Source organism: Harpia harpyja, chromosome 3 (genome assembly GCF_026419915.1).
Source record: "Harpia harpyja isolate bHarHar1 chromosome 3, bHarHar1 primary haplotype, whole genome shotgun sequence".
Classification (NCBI taxonomy): Eukaryota; Metazoa; Chordata; class Aves; order Accipitriformes; family Accipitridae; genus Harpia; species Harpia harpyja.
The window spans coordinates 67,545,456-67,567,472 of NC_068942.1; the positions used below are offsets into that span (position 1 = coordinate 67,545,456).

At 35.4% G+C, this 22,017-nt stretch overlaps 1 protein-coding gene across 1 annotated transcript in view; it reads left to right on the plus strand.

Annotated features, from left to right (window-relative positions):
* The window catches only part of VRK1 (VRK serine/threonine kinase 1), a 38,360-nt gene that overhangs the window by 13,202 nt on the left and 3,141 nt on the right, over positions 1 to 22,017 (plus strand). The window contains 8 exon segments of the mRNA XM_052783112.1: positions 178 to 265; positions 1,695 to 1,803; positions 1,950 to 2,042; positions 3,049 to 3,181; positions 4,556 to 4,676; positions 5,732 to 5,790; positions 6,963 to 7,141; positions 11,823 to 11,916. Of these exon segments, the coding sequence (XP_052639072.1) occupies positions 178 to 265; positions 1,695 to 1,803; positions 1,950 to 2,042; positions 3,049 to 3,181; positions 4,556 to 4,676; positions 5,732 to 5,790; positions 6,963 to 7,141; positions 11,823 to 11,916 (876 nt within the window).

Below are 22,017 nucleotides of genomic sequence, written 5' to 3' on the forward strand. Positions count from 1 at the left end.
TTGCATCTCTGTCCCTACAATGGATGCATCATTAATTTGCAGTATACTTTGCATACAAGTTTCCATGAAATAAGCAGCTCACATGTATGCAGAAACTGTAAGTGATGTGAGTACTCCCTTTTTATGTAAGTCTCTACTGATGTGAATTCATGAACTTACCTTTATTTGTGTTTTCAGTTCAGAAGTGGACTAAGTCCCATAAACTGAAATATTTAGGTGTACCAAGATATTGGGGTTCTGGCTTGCATGAAAAAAATGGAAACAGGTGAATATATCTTTCGTTGGCATATACTGGGATTTATTTCATCCACAACCACTATCCCTTTTAACCTAATTTCTTTTAAGATGTATTTTCCACCTATCTTCATGTTGTTAATTTCTGCTACAAAATTTCATGTTTATAACAGGGTGTTTTTAAGGAATAGATGAATAGATACATTTTATTTGTACTCTGTTTGTTATTTGTATTTGTGTCTATTATGTTCTTAGTGGTTTGGTTTCCATTTGTCTTGAACATTGCTGTAATACAGTGATGCTATATATATATATGTGGTTTAGAAGCTTTTCATAGTTGAATTAAAATAAAGTAGACTTCTAATGTATGTGTCTTTGAATAATACGACTACCTTCAAAGTTTTTCTTGTGGTGTGGTGTACACTTAGGGAGTATTTTCACTCACACATATAAAGGACTCGGTGCTCTATTTTATTATCCCTAGGGTTAGGGTTTTTTTACTTAATCTGTGAGCTAGAATAATTGCTAGTCTCATGTTAAATTTTTCCTAAGTCTAGGCATAGTTTCTAATATTGTTCCATGTCATGAATTGTTTTTGTTACTTGCTCTTGAATGTTATGCCTGTCTTAGATAAACAGTCCTTGTTTCCTAGTGGGTGTTCTCTATACAGCTATGCTGCAAAGGAGTTTTAGTAGTTCTCTGGCAGCTTATAGTAGGTCAGGCTTCTTTGTGTGGACCACTACCTAGGGCAGTTGGTACGTATGCCCTAGTATGTCAGAAATACCATTGTTTCAATAGGTCCTCAACTTTAAAACTAATCTAATGTAAAAAACCCACTAATTTTGAGAGGCAAAAGTAAATATAATAAAATTATATTTTTTTCCAAAAAACCCGTTTCTTTCCATTCAGTGTTCAATGCATGAGATTCTTTAATATAGCTACTATGGGCTCTTACAGTAACAGAACCAGTTTGGCTATAGCAATGAATATCAGAACACCTTTGGCAAGTGTGAGATTTTTGGTTTTAATAATAGGTTAAAAAAAAGGTTGTAATTGATTTCAAGAAACTAACTTTTTTAAAGTAACCATGTTAAGTCAGTCATTTATAAATTAAAGAATGTATTTCTGTAAGCGATTGGTGCTTGGTTTTACCTATGGTGAATTACAAAACAAATATCTTCCTCTGTGGGTACTGGTTATTGTATTGCATAACTAGCCAGGAATAAAGAACAGTTCTTTTGATGGACCAACTTTTGACTAGCTGATGTAAAAAAGTTAAGAATTAATGTACAACATTAAAAATAAGTTAAGTATTTCCCACATACTTCTGTTCTGTGTACCTGCAGTTTATCTTTTGAGAGAGATGTTTTCAATCAGTAATTTGTACAATTAACACATAGGTAAAATACTTTGCTAAGTACAATTCAGTGACTTTACTGTTGTTTTTTCCTTGAATTTAGTTATCGATTTATGATAATGGACAGATTTGGCAGAGATCTTCAGAAGATGTATGAAGAGAATGCAAAGCGATTTTCCCGTAAAACTGTACTACAATTAGGTTTAAGAATAGTAAGTTAAAAAAAATATATTATATTTTTACAATTTGGCTTCCCTGTGTAAGTCTTTTGGTTAAATCACACTTTTGGGCTGAGTACAGGTCCTCTGCTGGGCAGAGCTGGGTACTGCATTTATATGACTGTATTTTATTTTGTTAGCTTGATATTCTGGAATACATCCATGAGCACGAATATGTGCATGGAGACATCAAGGCCTCAAACCTTCTTCTGAGTTACAAGAACCCTAATCAGGTATTTCTGATGCATTTTATTCCTCATGTTTTAAACCTTCTATTTGACAACACATGGAAGTGCTTTGAACCTGTGAAATCTAGCAGAAGCTCATTTTTAAGAATGTATATGGTAATATTATTTCTGCTTGACATTTATATCTAGTTAATATTCTACGAATTTTTTTATGCATTTTGCTGGACAGTTATCAAATTGACTATTTGCCCTAAATAATATTCTAGAGAAATTCTCAAGATTAAAAAAAAATTGACTCTCAAATAGGTATTTGGAGGTGGAAGCTTAAAATTATATAGCACACTGGTAAATTATGTTTGCCTGTCTGCATTGTTACCTCATTCCTTTGTTCAAGAAATCCATCAGATAAGCGTTCTGTTACTTGGAAAAATCGGTCTTTAAAGTGTTGATTGTTCCACTTGATTTACCGAAGTCTTTCATTTTTCTGCTATTTTAACTCTCTTTACTGTTCAAAAAATGCATATTAGAGTTTCAGAATTATGTATGTCTTCTTGCCCAAATGTTTTAGCTCATGAAAGAAGTAAAATAATCTCAGTTCTCTTCAAGTAGCTGTGGTGTTAGTGAGAAATAATACTATGTAGCAGTGTTCAAATGGGATAGCTGACTTTAAAAGAGGGTAGGACAGTAAGTGTAGGACAGTAAGTGTATTTAACTCTATGAACACTATGGAGTTGTGTGTTGGGTTTTTTTTGTTGTTTTTTTATTTCATCTTACTGGTAATAACTGACTATTTTACTGCACTTGGCCTCAGCATCAGCAAGAAACTACTTCCAGATCAGACTGCTGTACAGAAACTAACAAAATTTATCTGACACGTTGTTCTCAAATCATATGTAGTAATCTCAATAAAGCACTGGGGAAAGGATCATTTAAAGTCAAAAACCTCACCTTTTTAATACTTTTTAAGAGTGGTTGGGAGTTACACTTATTATTTGTGCATTTTTTGTATTTATAGTTCTTTAATCTTAGAATTTTTTTTTAAAATTACTAGGTGTACTTGGTGGATTATGGACTTGCGTTCCGATACTGTCCTGAAGGAGTTCACAAAGTATATAAAGAAGATCCTAAAAGGTGTCATGATGGAACTATTGAATATACCAGTATTGATGCACACAACGGTGTGGGTAAGGATGTAAAACTTTGTTTTTGGCAATAGGCATTTGTGCATCCTTTATATGAACACAAAAGACTTCATTTGCTGCATTGAGTTTTGTAAACAACCAGGTTTCTTAATCTATAAAAAAAATTTATTCTACTCTATGGACTATGCTGGCATTTTTGTTTTTTTCCATTTTATATCTTTTACTTTGATATTAATTTACTGTATTTTAATGTAACTTTGTTAAATAGATTTCTTCAATTTATAAAGACTGTTAAGATGTTTAGCGTATAGCTTTTTTTTAACTGAGTACAAATGGAATACTGCTTATGAGATCTTGATAGAAAAACAGGCCCTGTTTTCAGGAGATAAATACTTTCTGTTATCAATGTGAACATTGCTCCTTCATATTTGGCAAAGATGCACAATATTCTTTATCTTGTTTATGGCTTAATATTTAGAAGATTTTGTTAAAGAAACTTCATTTAATTATGAAATATTATTTCATAATTATGCCTTTAGTCACCGAATATCAAAAGGCAAGAAGTGAGAAAAGGTTGAACATGAAAAGGACAGGTCTATGTCTGATTAAACATTGAGGATTTGTAGTGAACACCAATTTTATTTTCTTCATTCTTAAATTTTGCTTTATTATCCATAAAAGTGTCCTGCAAAAATATAAATTGTTCAAAATTATTATTTAATTCAGGACGAACTGTTGCACCTATGCTTAAAACTGAACATGAACAAAGATGACTTGATTTGCCCAGTTAAACTTCTAGTGTAGTCTGTGGTCAATGTACACGTGGGTGGTTTTTTTGGTGTGGTTTTGTGTTGTTTTGGGGTTTTTTTGGTTGGGTGTTTTTTTGTTTTTTTTTTTGGTTTTTTTTTTTTTTTTTTTTTTTGCAAGGCTTAGGGATCTGATCTATTATTTTCCTCCATTCAGTTTTCAGGCTACATAAAATATTTCAGCATCGTGGAATTTTTTTTTTTTCAGGAGCTGGGGTTTTAGCACTATTACCTTTTTACAGAAGAAGGAAAGTAAAAACTGTTTTGAACAAAGTCAATCACTTCACTAACTTGCTCTATTTTTTCCACAATTGGAGTACTTAAAAAGCTTCCCAGATTGGGATAACTGCAGCATGTCATATCTTTGAGTAGAAGAAAGAGATTGATAAAGGACTTGAAAATGAAGTTACCCTTCCAGATGTAGGAAGAATATTTTTTCCTTCCTTGCTTTCAGGCTAAAATAAAGAAATAAGTAACAGATACAGCAGTGTTGCATTGTGAGCATTAGCCTTCTATTGTCTTAAAATATTTACAAATTTTAACTGTTGTTAAACTGTGTGCTTTATTAGCTGCTCTTACGGTTCTTTTTTATGTGTGCGTATATATCTAGCACCATCAAGACGTGGTGATCTGGAGATCTTGGGTTACTGTATGATTCATTGGCTTAGTGGCCATCTACCATGGGAGGATAATTTGAAAGATCCAAATTTTGTCAGAGACTCAAAAATCAGGTGAGAAACCACTTGTTTTCTTTCTCTTTTGAAATCGAAAATAGGAATGAAAACGTCTTAATGTAGAAATGCTTTGTCCTTTCAGTATGTTCCCTTTTGGTGAGTGGGCTATTGTTTTGTCTACCCCTGTTTCCTTTCATTGTCTCATGTATCCTTGGCTTGTAATTAAACTTTACTTGTACTGTTCTACTCTGTCTTCTTTTGCATATGTGAGATGCTTGTTTATCCACCGCAGTACTGTTGCTTTAGAGTACCGCCATAGTTAAGCCAAAAAGCACTCTTACCAGTATACAGGTAATCATTAGTCCTGCTTTACAGAAAGAGAACTGAAGCATGGAGTACGAGTAGCCTTTATAACACCATGCTCTGAAGTCAGTGGCAGAGATGAGATCTAAAGGTGGATCTTAAATGTCTTTGAGCATCATTCCAGGTAGAGGAATATGGCATTTTTAAATTTTTTTTTTTTTGTCCCTCTCCCTCACTGTTACATTCCTTTGTCTTCCCCCCACCTCCGCTCAACCTTCTCTTGTCAGATATTTAACGTGAAGAAAGCTCTCCCAGCACAGCAGTTTCTGTCTCATTAACAAGTATTTGTTATCTGGCTTCCTTATTTCTACTTTTAACACTCTGGCCTCCATTAATGTTAGCGAAGCTCCGTCCCCACTTCCCCCCAGTTTTTACTTTGTCAGGGGATCTGCTCTGAATAATATCAGCTAGAAAAAGAGTCCTCTAGCAGGAAGAGGTGAGAGCACGGGTATGTGAGGGTTTAAAACGGAGTTGTTCTTTTTCTTCAGTCTTCTACTTGCTTGGTTTTATAGGAATCAAAAACTGTTGAACAAAAACTTAGCATATTTGAGATAGCCTGTCTGGCATTTGTCAGGTTCTCATAGGCACTGCACTCCTAACAATGGCTGTACTAAGTCATACCACAGGTTTATCTAGTAGCGTTTCCTGTCTCTGATAGTGGCCCAAGCTAGGTACATAGGAAGTCTATCAGAACGGGCATGATTCAGACTTTGAAGGAAACAATAGTTTTGAATAATTTTGTTTTTCAGATGTAGAGATAATGTTTCAGTTTTGATGGACAAATGCTTTCCTGGGAAAAATAAACCAGGTAAGAGGAACTATTTTAAATTAAAATACTTTGGTTTGTACCATGTGGTAAGCATTCTCTAATAATTTGTTTTAATGTCCTTTTTCTTTGAAAAAAAAAAAAAATCCATCAGTCTGGGTGCCATCACCAAATTGTAGACAACTTTAGACAATGGGTGGAAGCTCTGAATTTTGTATTTACACGGGGTACACTGAGTGTGTACAAGGGAACGCTGTGCTACTCTGTATTCAAATAAAAACAGATCAATTCAGTTGCTGCAAAAGGTGAGGAGCTGTCAGACTGTCAGCAGCTTTTTTCCCCGAGAGGTGTGTCTCGGGCATTGTACTCCAATCTGTTGCTTCTTGAAGTCCTCCTTGTTTACTTAAGTTTGTATCTATTTTTCTTCTTTCTTTTATCAGCAACAACAAAGTGGCATGAATTAGATTGTTCATTAGGAGAAGTTTAGACTCTTCCTTTTGGCTGCAGTTATACGAACTGCAGACACTGTTGCTTCTAAAGACAGTACTAAGTATTTGCAAACATGAAACGTGTAAGTTGATTTTTCACAACTGAATTCTAGGGATTCAAAATATAAAGTAATGCAAACTTGAAGTCTAGATTGTTTCTATTTGGTGTTGGCGAATTGAGCAGATTGGTTTTTCTTAACCTGACTCTATTAGAAATAACACTTTCTTGGGATCTAAAACTTAAATATTTAGTTATTTCCAGCTACTTCTGGTGATCAGAAGAGTGTTTTCTCTGTCAAGTGTGACTTCTCTCATTTTTCAGTGGTCAAATGTTTCACATATTTTTTTAATATATGTTTCAGTCTTGAACTGACGAAGTTCTGGGATAACGTTGAGTTTCCTTTACAACATTTTAAAATATAGACATAAGAAATATGTAAACAAGCACTTATTGGTGAAGATTGGCCTATTAAATTTTTTACGACTGACTGTTTTCTTCATTGCGATGAATGTGTAAAAAACAGTGATGCTGTCATCACTGGGTAATGAACCTTGGGATAATTTTTTTCTAAAATGTGTTGTAGTAAAGTCATAATTATGAGTTTATAAATAACCATTTAAAAAATAGCGTAAGTAGTGCATGCATAATTTCTGACTCTTTTATGATAAAAGTGAATGATTGAAATGTTTTCAAATAGAAATTAATTGGAGGTACCATTTCTTTAGATGAAATAGCCAAATATATGGAAAAGGTAAAGCTCCTGAGCTATGAAGAGAAACCTGTTTATCAGCATTTCCGAGAAATACTTCTGCAAGGTCTTAAGGCCATTGGGCAAAAAGATGATGGAGTACTTGACTTTGGCTTGTCAGAAAATGGAGACTTGAAAACAAATCCCGTGCAAAAGGTTTTTATTCTAAAAATTTATGTCAGCTTTTATGGCATTTTTTTGAGTTAAGTAAGAGTTAAAGTGGTATTGGAAGTAGGTGTCATAACTGCATCCAGTAGGAAATAAGCAAATATTGAAATGTTTGTTTGATAAAGTTCTACTCTTACGCATTATTTCTCTAATTTAACTTCACTAATTGTTACTAAAACTTAATACAGAATGATATTTATAGGTGTGCTTTCATAGTAGATAATATCTTGGATAACAGAATGTGTGTATATAGTTGTAATGACATTTGAACAGATGAACATTCAGTTAATTTACTTATTTTCTTTAAATTGGAAAAACTCCAGATGGGTCAAAATACATGTAAGGTAAAATAAGTTTAGTTTTTGTTTCATATTAGTTCCCTTTCTGTGGCTAGTTCAAAGCTTGGCATAAAGATGTATACTTAAAACTAAGTATTTGATTCTGGAATTCACATATTGAATTCACTGTGATCTAATATGTTATTTATGAGTCTTAATTATAGTGGTAGGCTAGGGGTATTTTATTCCTTGTATTTAAGAAGCCTTGAACTCTAGATTTGGACTCCCATTTGAATACAGCGTAAGAACTTTTTAAGCCTTAGGGAAATTGTATGTTAAAATGGTTTATAATAACAATTAAAAAAGGACAAATAATGGAACAATAAATCATAGAATCACAGAATGGTTTGGGTTGGAAGGGACCTTTAAAGTTCATCTAGTCCAACCCCCCTGCAATGAGCAGGGACATCTTCAGGTTGCTCAGAGCCCCGTCCAATCTGACCTTGAATGTTTCCAGGGTCGGGGCATCTACCACATTTCTGGGCAACCTGTGCCAGTGTTTCACCACCCTCATCATAAAAAATTTCTTCCTTATGTCTGTCTAAATCTACCCTCTTTTAGTTTAAAACCATTACCCCTTGTTCCTATCACAACAGGCCTATTATTATTATTATTATTATTATCCCACACTTCAAAATGCATTTATTACTTGTTTATTTGCATTTGTTAATAACAAGTGGGCAATTTATGAACCAGGCAACTGAGAATTATAATACAGAATAATAGCACAAGAATTCTGCCTGTTTAGTGACATGATCAGCAGTGTGTTAAAGATGGACAAAAAGCACAAAAGAAAAAAAGCTGTAGGATTTTAAAGTCTTGTGAGTATATATGTCCAGCTTTTCTTCTTTTTGCCCAGCAAAAAGTACTTTGGTTAAAATCATACAGCCGTCATCTTTATACTAATATTTTCTGTTGAACTGAGTGTAAAGAACTGTCCAAACGAAGAGTTCATTGGCATAAATTCTTCTGTTCCCCCTGTGGATCAACATGGTTTGAGATGTGTGTTTTGGGGGGGAAAAAATAATGTGTTTAATGGTTGGCTGGTTTCTTTGCTGAGTAAGTTGGCCTGCTGCAGAGCCAACATCTGTGACCTTTAATGTCCTTGTCCAGCAGAGATGGCTGGTGCACATTTCCAATGGAATAAAAATTCAAAAATCTTATTTCTTTAGCCAATATCAGTTAAGACCATTCCCAAAGGGTGGGATAATACTTTTTCCATAGGTTCTTACCTACTAGCATCAATTAGGAGTTAGCTTTTACATTGGGTTTTAGTGGGGATTTGGGTGTTATGTGGGGCTCTTTTTTTGGTTTTGTTGTGTGTGTGTTTTGTTTTGTTTTTGTTTTTGTTTTTTTTTAAGTTTGAGGAAGCATATGCATGGTCATCTTGCTCAGTTGTCACAAATATGTTCAGGCACTTACATAAAATAATGTGTTACTGGCCCATTTGAGTAAGTGTTTTCAGCTGACCACTTCATATTGCAGTGGACTTCATGCTAGCTACTTCACGCCAGCTACTGCTAGAGTGTCCAGACAGAATAAGATTGATTGCTTGAAATCAGGTTGGCATAGCCTGCTTGCTTTTGACCAAATACCAGGACAGTTGACTCTTCCTTCTATGTTGGATTTTCTAGGCCTTGTAACAGCTGTGGTGTAGGCTAGGGTAGAAGAACAGATTGTGTCAGTCTACCTTTCAAGGGCATATTTTGCACTTTTGTTCAAGAATGAATGGAAGGAGGGTCTTCAGCAGGATGTCCTCCTTCCCAGAATATATGTTTGGGAACTCATGCTACTAGGTTTTTCTTCCGGGGGTATCAGACATTATTATCATTATCATCATTATGAGAGGCTAGGAGAACAGGAAGACAATTTGTGCTAGTTGAGAATAGCTGGACACTTAGATACACAGAGGAAGAAAGGAAGAACACAGAATGCCAATTAAAATTATATGTATTTTCAGTTGTGACAGGAAGTTCAGCTTGATGACTGAGTGTTTTAAAGATAAGCTCCAAATTCCAAAGTCTGTTAGAAACTGCTTTCCATAAAGTTAATTTACCACTGATCAGTAGCATCTTGCCTCTGAAAGCCAGTATCTTCTAGCATGTGCTGAATTTCTTTTGGCATGCTTAATGTCTAATTTGGAAAAGAAAAATGCAGTCTGACATCCACCCTTGAGAAAATGGTGACCTCTAATATAAAGTATTTATGGCATTTTGGCTGTACTGATCTTTTAATCACAACAGGTCTTAAGACACCTACTCTTCAATTCCTTTGGAGCAATCTACCATAATACTTTCTTAAAACAGTGTTGTTTGGTGTTCTGAAGTTAAGCTATTTCATAGCTAGGAGACGATATTTCTAACTTCTGTGTAAATAAATTCCTGAAATGTAGGATTCTCCTGTGCTTTCAGCTTGTATAGCTAGTTGAGCCATGATGTGCATTATATGTTGCATATAAGCACGGTTGTTCTGGAATCTAAGTTGTTCTCCAGTATTGGTGTCTGGCTAAAACTCACAGATGTCTGCTATATTAAAAGTTAACATTTTATTTTCTATATCATGACTGAAGTTTCCCCAGATGTATAAGTAAATGAAACACAGTCCACAGTTCTGCTGGAGGTTGGTTTTGTTTTGTTTTTCCTGTATAGTAAATGCATGTTAGTTTGTGTGTGTGATATTTTATAACAGTTATAGGAAACCAAGAAGCTAACAGTACCATGTGTTGAAGGAAGTATCTGGAGCTCTTAACTAAATTATTTAGGGCAAGGACCACATCATACTTTTGTTTAGTGCTGAAGAGTTGCTGGGAAATATTGGAAGTAAACTAAACTGGAAAAATAGGGATCTTAGTGATTTGTGGTTCCTTCTAATGTTCAGCTTCAGTTGTGCAGGTGTTGCTTTTGTCAGATGAATGCTGCCTGATTTCTACTGCTATGTAATTCACCTGCATCAAGATTAAGAAACCACTTTTTATTAAATAAGCTTGGAAACAAGATAAATGCATTTTGCTTTTGTGTAGTGTGTATTGGATATCTGTTTTTCTGATGAGTGTTTAAAATGTTTTCTAGTACAATTGGGAGGAATGCATTATCTCTCATATAAAAGCAGTACAGCGCTGAAATAGTCCTCCTTAATTTTGGTCAGAATGAACAAAAGTGTCTGTGTTTATTCCTGCCTAATGCATCACAAATCTGCTGACATGCTAACCTTGGAGTCTTGGCTGGCGGTAATCAGGCCTGTGCACCGGCAGGAAAGATGTACCTAATGTACTCCATCAGTGCAGTTTGCATATGGAAGTTCTCACAGGGGAGCTGCCCTGTGCCAGCTGAGGGTTACCTGCCCACTGCAGTTATTGTATGTAATTATCGAACCAATCTGTTCAGCCCAGCAGGGTTTAGATGGTAATCATGAAGCAACACTTTGGAAAGGAAAGATGTAATGCACTCTCCCTTTCTCTCATGAGCTATGTGAAGTTGTAGCCACTTTTAAAGCTGTATTAGTAAAGCTCTAGTCTCACACAATTAAAAAAAAAAAAAAAAAAAGGAAAAGATAAACTCTTCCAGTGTTCATCAAAGTTACCTTCTAGGTCTGATACAGGTACAAGTCAACTCATACTTTGCAAAAATTACATGGCTTTAAAAAAAATAATCTTTCCATAACCACCTTAAGAATACTTTGCAATAGTAAGATTAATTGTAATACACAGATAATAACAGTTCTATCCATTTAGAGGTTTTAAGATAATGTACCTTGAATAGACTTCATGTTTCCCAAGTACCTCTCTTTGGAACAGAACCCATAGTTGCTATTAGAAAAAATAATAATGTACTGTCAGTGGGTATTAGCTACTTTTAAGCTGTGCAAAGAAAGCCTTAAGAAGCAAGGATCCAGATAAACTTGAATTTAATGAGGTGTAATTGCTTTTTTTAAAAGCAATTAACATCAACTTTGGGTAAAATGTTATTCTGTGTTCTTTTAAGATTTTTCAGATTGCTCCTTTTGTAACAGTTATTCAGTGTAAATAAAAAAACCTGGTTTTGATCATAAAAACTTGTGTTTTCATACATTAAAATTTCAACTCCTAATGAGAACTGCAGATAGGGGAACTGAACTTTTAAATTGTCTATTGCCTAGTATTAGTATTCTTGCATTAATATATGAATAGATTTTCTCTGCAACTGGAGATGTTTTATAATACATGAAGAAATAATACTTAAAATTGGGGGATACCTCTGAGGATAAGGTACTTGTGAGGATAAGGTACTTGCTACTTTGTGTGGTCTTTTCTGCTCTTGAGTTCAGTTGCTTTTTTTTTTTTTTTCCTTTTAAAGAAAAAAAGAAAGGCAGCAGCTACAGCCAATGAGAGCACTGAAGCAGAAATGGAAGATACAGGAAGTCCAGAAAAAAAGAAACCTACTTCTTCTAGTAAGTCAAAAGAATGCTCTCACAGTCACGTGTACTGGTGTGGTAGGTTAACCCTGGCTAAAGGCCAAACTCCCACCCAGCCACTCACTCCCCTCCTCAGTGGGACAAAAGGAGAAAATAGGATGAGAAAACGGATGGGTTGATACAAAGATGCGGAGACTGTTTACCACTTACTGTTTTGCGCAAAACAGACTCAACTTGGGGAAAATAAATTTAATTTATTGCCAATTAAAATAAATTTGGGTAGTGACAAAGACAAACATTAAAACACCACCTTTCCTTCCCCTTTTCCCAAGCTCAACTTAACTTCTTCACTCTAGACTCTACCTCATGCCCTGAGCAGTGCAGGGGGCATGGAGAGGAAGTGTGTTACGGTCAGTACATAACATTTTCTCTCTGCTGCTCCTTCCTCCTCACATTTTTATCCTGCTCGAGTGTGGGCTCTCTCTTTTGGGCTGCAGTCCTTCAGGGGAAAAAACTGTGGTCCAGTTCCTTCAGGAAGTATCCATCTCCTCCAGTGTGGGCTTTCCCATGAATTGCAGGGATATCTGTTCCATCCTGGGTGCTTCACGAGCTACAGGGAATATCTGCTCTGATGCTGTGGAGCACCAACTCCTTCTCTGACCCTGGTGTTCCCTCTGCTGTTTTTCACTCTCCTCCCTGCACCGCCACCCCCCGCCTGCCTGTCCAGTGGTTTTTGCCCTTTCTTAAATGTTTTCACAGACGTGTCACAAACAAGTTGGGCTCAACTTTGACCTACAGTGGGTTTGTTTTGGAGCCAGCTGGAAAGGACTGTGTCAGGCACAGGACAGAGCCTGGCCTCTTCCCACAGAGGCCACCCCTGTAGCTGACCCCAGCTTACCAAAACCCTGCCACATGGCCACATATATCCAATACAACTGTTTACCTTTTAGCAATTCAAGTGCTTTTGATTGTAAATAATTTCTTTTTAGATTAATAAAATTGAAATATTTAAACCGTCTGTGTAAGAAAGGTATACTCTCCAATTACATGCTGCCTAAAGCTGGTAGAAATGCTAGGTGATAAAAAGTGGTTGTTGCACTCCGTTCTTTTGCTGTCATTCATTCTCTCCTCCATTCTCATTTTTGCCCTCCCGTCTTGTCCAACTCATTGTCAGAATATGCTGACTCCCCAGGACTTCTTCATCACAGTGTGTTAAAGCCAGGGGCTAGCAGCAGCAGCTTCTAAAAGCAAGTTTAAATAAAGTTGAAGAAAGGATCAGCTATAAAGATATAAAATGCTAAAGCTACTTTTCAGATAGTTTAGCATAGTTTCAGTGTTGTCTGGAAAAAGTCATGGACAGATAAAGTAGGATTATTGTAAGTCCAAGATCAGGAATCTTCAGTAGATCTGTATAGGGTAAGCTTATGGTGAGGATCCAGTCAAACTGTTTTCTGGATCTAACCTTCTAACACCTTCGTGTAGATGAGAACTGAATTCAAGTAATTACAAAGATGTTTTTCCTAAGGAATTTTTGATTCAGACTTTTAAGTAAAAGAGCAGAAGCTTTCTGTGGTCAAGTAGTCTAAAAATAATAAAGCAGTAGCACTGGAGTTTACCCCCAGACAAATCCGCTTGTTTAAAAAAGGTTTGATGAAGGAGTGTGGCAGGATGGTAAATCTAATATTTCCAAGACAGTAATATTATTGGTAAGTTATGGATTTACCCTAGTATATTTACTCAAACAGTATGGTACAAAGTACAAGTAATTAAGCTAATGTTGTTCCAGAAGGTGACACTGCTCTGTTCATTTTCAGCTGTTCACATTACAGAATTCTGATCATTAAAATCAGTGATTATTTCTCTTACTTGAATGCCTTTTGAATTCTTGACTTCAATTTATTATGAATTTTCTAGTTTGTCATTGGCTGAAAAAGTGTTAATTAGATTGTTTTTCCTTGAAAGAAAGTAGAATTACTTGATATGATGCTGACATTTATTCATAGTTTTAGCATTTTAGATTTTATTTAAGACCTTATAACAAAATATTTAATACAGCTGATTATTTTCTGGTTGTGATTTGATGATACACATGAGCACAATATACTTTCATTTTATATTCCATATTATATTTCTTTTTTTCTGGGATTGTAGATTGAAATTCTCATAGATAGACATGAAAAAGAACTTGAGGAATTGCAATCCAATTTGCATCACCAAAAAGCATCACCTTTTTGTAAATGCTAAGTTTTTTCAGACTAAGTAAAGCTATTTAGGAGGCTATATATATTTTCAGCATCCAGTGGTTAAAATGAGTGGTGGAGCTTCAATTTAAACCTCCTCTTGCCAATTCAATGGAGTTACAGGTGAAATGGTTCTAATTTCACCTTTTTATACAACCCAATTTAATGAATACCAAGTGGGGGGAGTATATCAAATGATTTCAGGTGAAAAGTGATACATGTACTTACTCATTTTGTTCTCTCCAAATTTGGAATTAAAAACTTTACCACTTATTACATGATTCATAAATCTGTGTTGAAGGAAAGGGCAACTGTTTCATAATCTTATGATTTTGATGCTTTTGATAAATTGAAAATAGCTGGTTATTATAGAAATACTTAAAACTGTTTCAAAATCTGACTAGTTTTATGTTACCATGGAATTGTTTCTCTGTTACAGGATTAGTCCTGTGGCTAAAAAAATACCCTAAAGTTCACTGTCCAATAAAATTGATAATTTCTTGATACATCTTAATTGTAGAAATTGAAGTTTAGTCATACAGGAACATTTAAAAAGTTTTTGAAATGCTATTTCATTGGTTTCTAAAAGGGGATAAATATGGCCAGATAGGGGTTACTCTTCAGGTGTTCAAACAACATCTCGTGAGTATTTGGACTTAAAACAGTGGCAAGAAGACCTATGCAGCCTCTTGCTGTTCAGCTAATCAGCATTAATCACATCTGACTATGCAGTTTGTCTAATCCACTCCAAAAGATTAGTCGGCCCAAAAAGATCCTGATCAGCTGTGCAGCAGTTTCAGTACACCAGGGTGCTCAGTGGCTGCAGGGACTGTGCCAGTAATGAAATCTGCTACTGCTGAGGCTGGGGAGCCCCCAGGCTTGGTGGAAGGGGAAGGAAGAATGGCACTGAGAAAGGACAGGCATCTTGAAATTCTTGCTTTTTCTGTCTGCTCCCTCTGGTTGTTCTCAGCGTAAGAGTGGGCACTTCAGATGAGTTCATTAAAGGCCATCTCTTTCAATCATGTCAGCCATCGGTGTTTCTGGAGCTGTCAAGCAAGAGTGTTAGACTCTTTTATAGAAACAGAATTTCAGAAAGCCCTCAAGAAACAAGCTTTGTTGTACTTCTGAAATAAGATGCACAAAACTTTGTGGAACTCTTAAATTCTGTTTAAATTAGCATGTTATCAGTTTCCTCTTTTTTTCCTGTGGTAACTGGAACCCATACGCTTTCCTGAAAGCTGGAACTTTAAGAGGTATCCCTTTTAAGGTAATATGGATGACGTTGAAGTATTATATTGGTCAATGTCTCTCCACCAGGAAAAATGCTGTCAGAAGAGATGATTTCTATTTAAACGAAAAGTATTTTTCACACTCTTACAGCTCCATTTTCAGTATTACCTGCCTTTATGTATGATAGTAAAATATACAGGCTTATAAGTGATCATACTGTTAAAGCAGAATACCAAATTTTGGTATACACTGTATGTATCCACCCACAGTTCTGCAGGGGTGTACTGCGTAATATTAATAGGACTAATATGCTTATTTTCAATCAGTTTATATGGAATAGGCAGCTAGTATAAGGAACTTCAATGAAAATGACATAAATTCTGGAAAAATAAGTGTTTCATGAGAATTTATAAATAATCCTAGGTTCAAAGCTACCAATAGAGATAAAACCTCTACCACTGGCAGGTTTTTTTAATTTGGGGGTTGATGAAGTTTGGGTTATAGAAATACAGATTTTTTTAGAATAGATTTTTTTTATACCAGCCTTTTTAATTTTCTGTTGTGAATTTTTTTAAACAATTTGGGGTTTATTAATTGGGACAGTGTAGAGAAAAATACTACAGTAGACATGACAATGGAAGTACTGTATTTTTTTAAAGTATTTTTTTAATAGTCAATACTGCTTGGGGTAGGAATTGTGCATATCTGTATTGCTGGATAACATCTAGCATCGTAAGGCCTTAACTGGGGTCTTTGGTTACTCTTGCAGTATAAATAACAAACTATGTGAACAGCTCCGATACGAAAACAGTCATACTGATGCATTGGTTAGAAGGCATTCCAAAATGGAGGTTTAACAGTATTTCTCAATTAATAGGTACTTAGCTTTATGTTTATTTACATTGCATGGCTTTGCATAAATAATTATCTGGGTTATTGTCTTAGAAATATTTTTTTTTCCTTTATTCAAGATTTATTACTTAATGTTGGATTAAATGTACACGTAGGCTCATTTTCTTATTTAGAGAATTATTGGCCTTGTCATCAAGCTATAGGAGAAAGCAAATCATACGAGTTTTTTTGAGCTTGTTTATGGCACCACTTGTTACTTGTCTTTCTACTCTGCACCAATGCCCACATTGTAGGTAGATTTTTACCTCTTAATTTTATACCCTAACACAAACATTTTCAGCAAAACCTGTACTTTATGATAGTTCCAATTGTCTGTTACTCATCTGTTCCTTCTTGTGAAGGATTTGGTATTGACTAGTATCTGTAACAGGCTCCAGGAGTAAGTGGATGTTAGTCTCAAAACAGTGTATCTGTCTCTGTGACTAGTCACCAAAAGATCTGTCCCTTTCTGTGCCATTCTTAGCCTTCCCTTACCTGTCTCAGGAATGTTGCAAGTTAAATGCTCTAGTATGAGAGTTATGTGAGTTGGTTTTAGAAGTTAAAAGCATGTGCTGCTATGTTGTACCTAGAAATTAACAGGAATATTCAGGTTTTAGAGCAGAGAAATACTGCTCTCAGTTGTCAGAAATAGACAAACTTGCTTCTGTATTTTGCATTAAGTATACTCAAAACGCGATATGAAGTGATCTGTCTTTTTATGGCATGTCCCAAAATTGTTTGAGGATCTTCAAAAGCTATTTAAATTAGAAGAGGTGTGCTAGGAGGTGATTTTTAAGTATAAAGATCCTTAAATATTATGGGTAGGAAGGTTAAAATAAATTAGATCTAAACTGAATATATCTTTGTGGTTCTTCCTGAATAATGGTTTTCCTTGACAATTTGCAAGTGAGAAATTCACTGAGAAGCACCTTGAACATGTGCTACTTATAATAATAAAGAGGCAAAATTAATGTCTGAGATGTAAAGCATGGGAATGTTCCTATTTACTCCTGTGTCTGCTTGGAACACAGTTTTCTACTTAGTCTTCCTTTATATTTTAAGCTTATTTCTGTACAATCTCTTCTGACAACTTCTAGCACTTAAAGCACATTTAAGATGTAAATACATTTAAGTTCCTCGCTACACTTCATGGGACTTTCTTGTGTTTGCTGCTAATAAAAAGGATTAAATTAAAACAAAACAAAACAAAAAACCACTCTGAGGAAAATTTTCCATGGGGTAAGGTTTTGTATAATGACTTTACATGTAGAACTAAATCATTTAAGAATAACAAGTGATGTCTGCTTTTTTGTTGTTTTTCTGTGACCTGAAGATGTATTGCAGTATGCTGAACAAGTGTTGGAATTCAAACTTGGATATAAAATTTGCAAGTGAAATTTTTCTACAGGAAAGAAAGAAAAATTGTACTGCAATGACTTAGTTTTTTACAGGGAACTAATCTTTTTCAAGATTGCAAGTAATATATTTGAATGAAACTTTGTTCCTCCTGCAAATCACTGTGTGGTGGAGAGGAGGGCTATTTTTAAACACATGCTGCATGTGACTACTGATCTATATGTGTATGTACAATTGTGTTTAGGAAAGTCTTCAGTAAAGAAATGCTTACAAATAGAAGTAAATCAGTTTCAGTTTTATCTGGAACAATTTTTTATTAAAATTTTTAAAAGGACACTCATAGATTCAATGTTATCTTTAGGAAATACACAGGCATCAAATAATACATTCTTCTGTCCTGATGTTTTTCCATATTATTATATGGGAAGGTATCAGCTTAATTTGTTGCAGGAAACAGAGGACTTGGAAGAAGGAGTACCTAAAGCCAAACCCCATCCCATAACTATACAAACTTACTTTCTTCTCTCTCATCCCCACCCTGCAATCATATATTTCCTGGAATTCAAGTCCATATTTGCATTCTTCTGGTCTCTCTGTTCTTTTTTTGGAATCATATTTCTGAATTTTTGTAGAGAAGAACTGCTGAGAAAAGAGAACAAGCCAACTAACCAAAACTACTATTTGCCGCCCTTGCAGTTGCTTCAACAGCCTTCAAAGTACTGAAAAATTTGTGTTTGAGAAGTGTTACACTACAAGGTTTTATCAGCCATGCAGGGTTGCCTGGCTGAGTTGGGAAACTACATACTCTTCCTTATTTCATCTTCTTAAAAGAAAAGTAGCTCTTCCTTGGCACCATATTCAAACTGCCCAAACTGATTTGAGAACGGTGGACTAGTGTAATGCTTAAATCTTATTAGATGCTGCACAACCTGGCTTCACTTCCCATTTGATGTTTGCAGCTGAATGCTGAGTGTAGTCTTTCAGCTTCCAATGCTATTTGTTTTTCTTCTTATTCCTTCCATATGTAAATAGCAATTGTATGGGTTCCATTCTCTTGTTTTCCCTTTTCAGTTTGCTGATTGTAGAACCCTTTTAAGGGGCAGTTGATGGAAAAAGGTCTCCTAGGGAGCAATCCAGCAAAATGACTTGGTTATTTGATATGATCAAAGACCGCTGAAATATGACCGAAGCACATTTTGCAAGACAAAAGCGATACTGGGGTCAGCGGAAGAATTTTGAAGAACTGACAGTGTTAAATTTGTCTCCTTTGGAAATTACAAGTCCACAATTAGTTACTTAAATTAGTAACAAAACACAGTCTTGGATTAATTTATTGCACTGAGTTCTGATATAGTGGCATATGCAAGGTTGCATCTAGTTGACTAGGGAGACTTGTGTTAGGTTAGCAGTCCTCTCATTCCTACTTCATCACTTCTCAGGTTAACTGTGGCAATTCAATCTATGTGGCATGAAGTTGCCACTATTAAAGAAATGTCAGTTCTGTCATAAGACTGTCCTGCTGTGGCACACTGGGTGTCTATAGAGAAATGATAATTAAGCTCCATCTATGTGGATACTAGTCTGAGAACATCTCTTCCAGAAACCACTTGAGAACTCTTCACCACATGGTCCAACATTCCAGATTTATTGACCTTTGTTTCTTAGAGAGAAACATATAGCAAAGTGTGTGTGTGAGATTATGCACACGTGTGCACACCCATTGGATTTTTTTTTTTTTAAGAAAGGAAACCTTGCAGTGTCTGATCAACGTACTTGATGGCATGTGCTTCTTTTGAGGGTGAAAGATGTTAGCAGTGTTTAATGATGATTACTACAAGTTTAGTTGAAGAGCTTGTGTAGACTAGAATTGCTGGAACTCTTCGGCCATTATAGAGACTGGCACGTACTCAGTCTTTGTCCGGTGTAAATTCAGCATATGCAAGTGATGCAGTTACTAACCTCCCGCGTGCCTGCTGCTAGATGTTTTTCACTTACTTGATGTTTGCCTGGAGTCTAAAATCTGTATGTGCTTCTGTTTTAAAATATTCTAGCCTATGATGTAACCTATAAGTCACCATTCACACCTAAGTCGTACCTGATTTCATCTGCTCGGTAGCTGTGTTTTCATGCTCAGAATCTCTCGCTGTCCTCATTTCCATCAAAGCAGGCAATTAAGTGGGAAACTTAGGTCTCTGGTGTCTGCTTATTTTTACCAAAGGAACCTCTGTCATTTTATAGAAACTTTCATTTTTTGACTTGAGTACAGTTTTATTTCTCTTACTCATAAGACTTGTGTGTTTCTAAAATGGTGTATGTAGAATCGGAAAACAAGATGAGAAGGGACATCAAGAGGTGATCTGCTTTATACACCAGCCGAAGGACAGGCTTATCTATCTACATCTTTGTTAATCTTGATACATACCAATATTTTCTCTTAAAACCTCTATGATTAAGATTCTAAAATATCCCTGGTCAACACCACTTGTAATACTTAACTATCCTTACTACTGAAAAGGGTTTGATAAGGCAGAGTATTTTCTTTTGATATTTTTAGTACCTAATATGAATTTCCCTTAAGCTTATTAGTTGTCCTATCCACTGTGGACGTGAAAATTGCTCTCATTTTATGCAGCAATCTTTTGCACATTTGATGAGTACAAAAGGCTCCACCACATCTCTCTCCCATTTTTTTTCCTTTTTCAGATAAATTAGTTAAATTAAATTCCTTTTTTGTGTGTGTGTGTTAAAGCGCTAGAAACCATGATCACCACTCCTGATTTTTTTTTTTTCCTCCATTTTTCTCAGAATTTTCTTGAAAGAGTACTGCTGGGTTTCTTTTGTAAAGTTGCTTTATAATACTGTTTACACGGAGAGGATCAGATATCACAGTCAACTTGTCTAATAATGCCTCTGGAGCCTGTGGGACTCTTTATGCCTCTGCTGAACTTTGTTCCAGTCTCAAAACAAGCTGTGCAGTGACACCATCTGGTTTATTTTTGCCTATATAATTCTTCCTCATTTAAATTGCTGTTTCAACCTAATTCAGTTTAATCTGCTTTATAAAAACCCTCTCCTTTTCTTGTAATAGCTTTGTTTGTGTCCTTATTTGGTGCTGCCCACACAGGACTGTTTTCAGAAACAGAACTGACATTTCTCCCACAAGAAAAGTTTGTGGGGAGGGGACAATATACGTTATCAGGCTCACTAATTTTGAAAATGCAGACAAGCTTTTCGGTATAGAAGACCTTCAGTTCTGAAATAGCTGCAAACTTTGAAGCTAAACATGAGTTGAGAGCAGTCATTCTGAGTTTAACATAATTAATCAGATAGTTTAAGAGAGTATTTCTGCTGCTTAAGTTTGAAATTATGAATAAAAGAACCACGACAAGGATTTTTTTCCTTTTTGTTATGGTTCACTTAGAGATTCTCCATGATCACGGTTTATTTAGAAAAGCCTTGAAAAGAACTCATTAATGCAATAAAGATAAAGGAAAAATCAGAGACAGGGTAGCTCTCTTCTCCTTTTTGGTGTTCCAGCATGAGCAACTAGAAATGGGTAAGCTCTTACTGAACTAGGAATTAGTAAGCTTTAATTGCTTGTATTGTCTATGACTACCATGAAATATTACACTCCTGAAATACAGCTATGAAAATCTGATAACTCATTTCTTTTTTCTCTATAAACAAACACCTGTAGTATTTTCCTACCGAAGGTCATCATTTTCATATCGACAGTCTTTCTGATAATAGAACATGAATTTGACCTATCTTTGCAGCATTTGATTATACAGTCTATGATTGGATGAGAAGAAAAATCAGTTACCTCAGTCAAAACTGGTGAAGATTAATGAAAGGGAGAAAGATCAGGTTATTGTTTGTTCTTGAAGAGAAAACTTTGGTCATTCTCTGCTTTCTGTTGCAATACAGAGTCTCAGGAGGGATGGAGAGAGGAAAACCGGTACGGTTCATGCAGTTGATAGGATAACTTGGCCTACATGCCAGTAAGACTACTCAATTTGAAAACTCAGAAGACATGTCTGTTGCTAGAATTCACAATTATAGCAGCTGAAATATTGTGTGACTTTGAAAATTATAAACTAATTCTTGAAGATAAACCAGAATTTAGCTGGGAATAGGAATGATTTACATAGTTGCTACTTTAGTTTATGATACCTGCTTGTATAGCTTTTAGGGACCAGTACTTGTAAGGGTACCAGAATGGATTTGGTTTTTAGATAGCAGTTGGGAGATGGTGGTGGTGTTTTGCTGGAACAGATCTGTCATTGATAAAGCTGCTCTGCTCAATGAGAGACTTTCACCAGAGCTGTCCATTGTTTTGGGGGGTTTTTAAGTGATTTATTAATCAACGTTGTGTTGTCTGACAAAATTTATTTATAGTTTTATGTTGAATGCTCAAGTG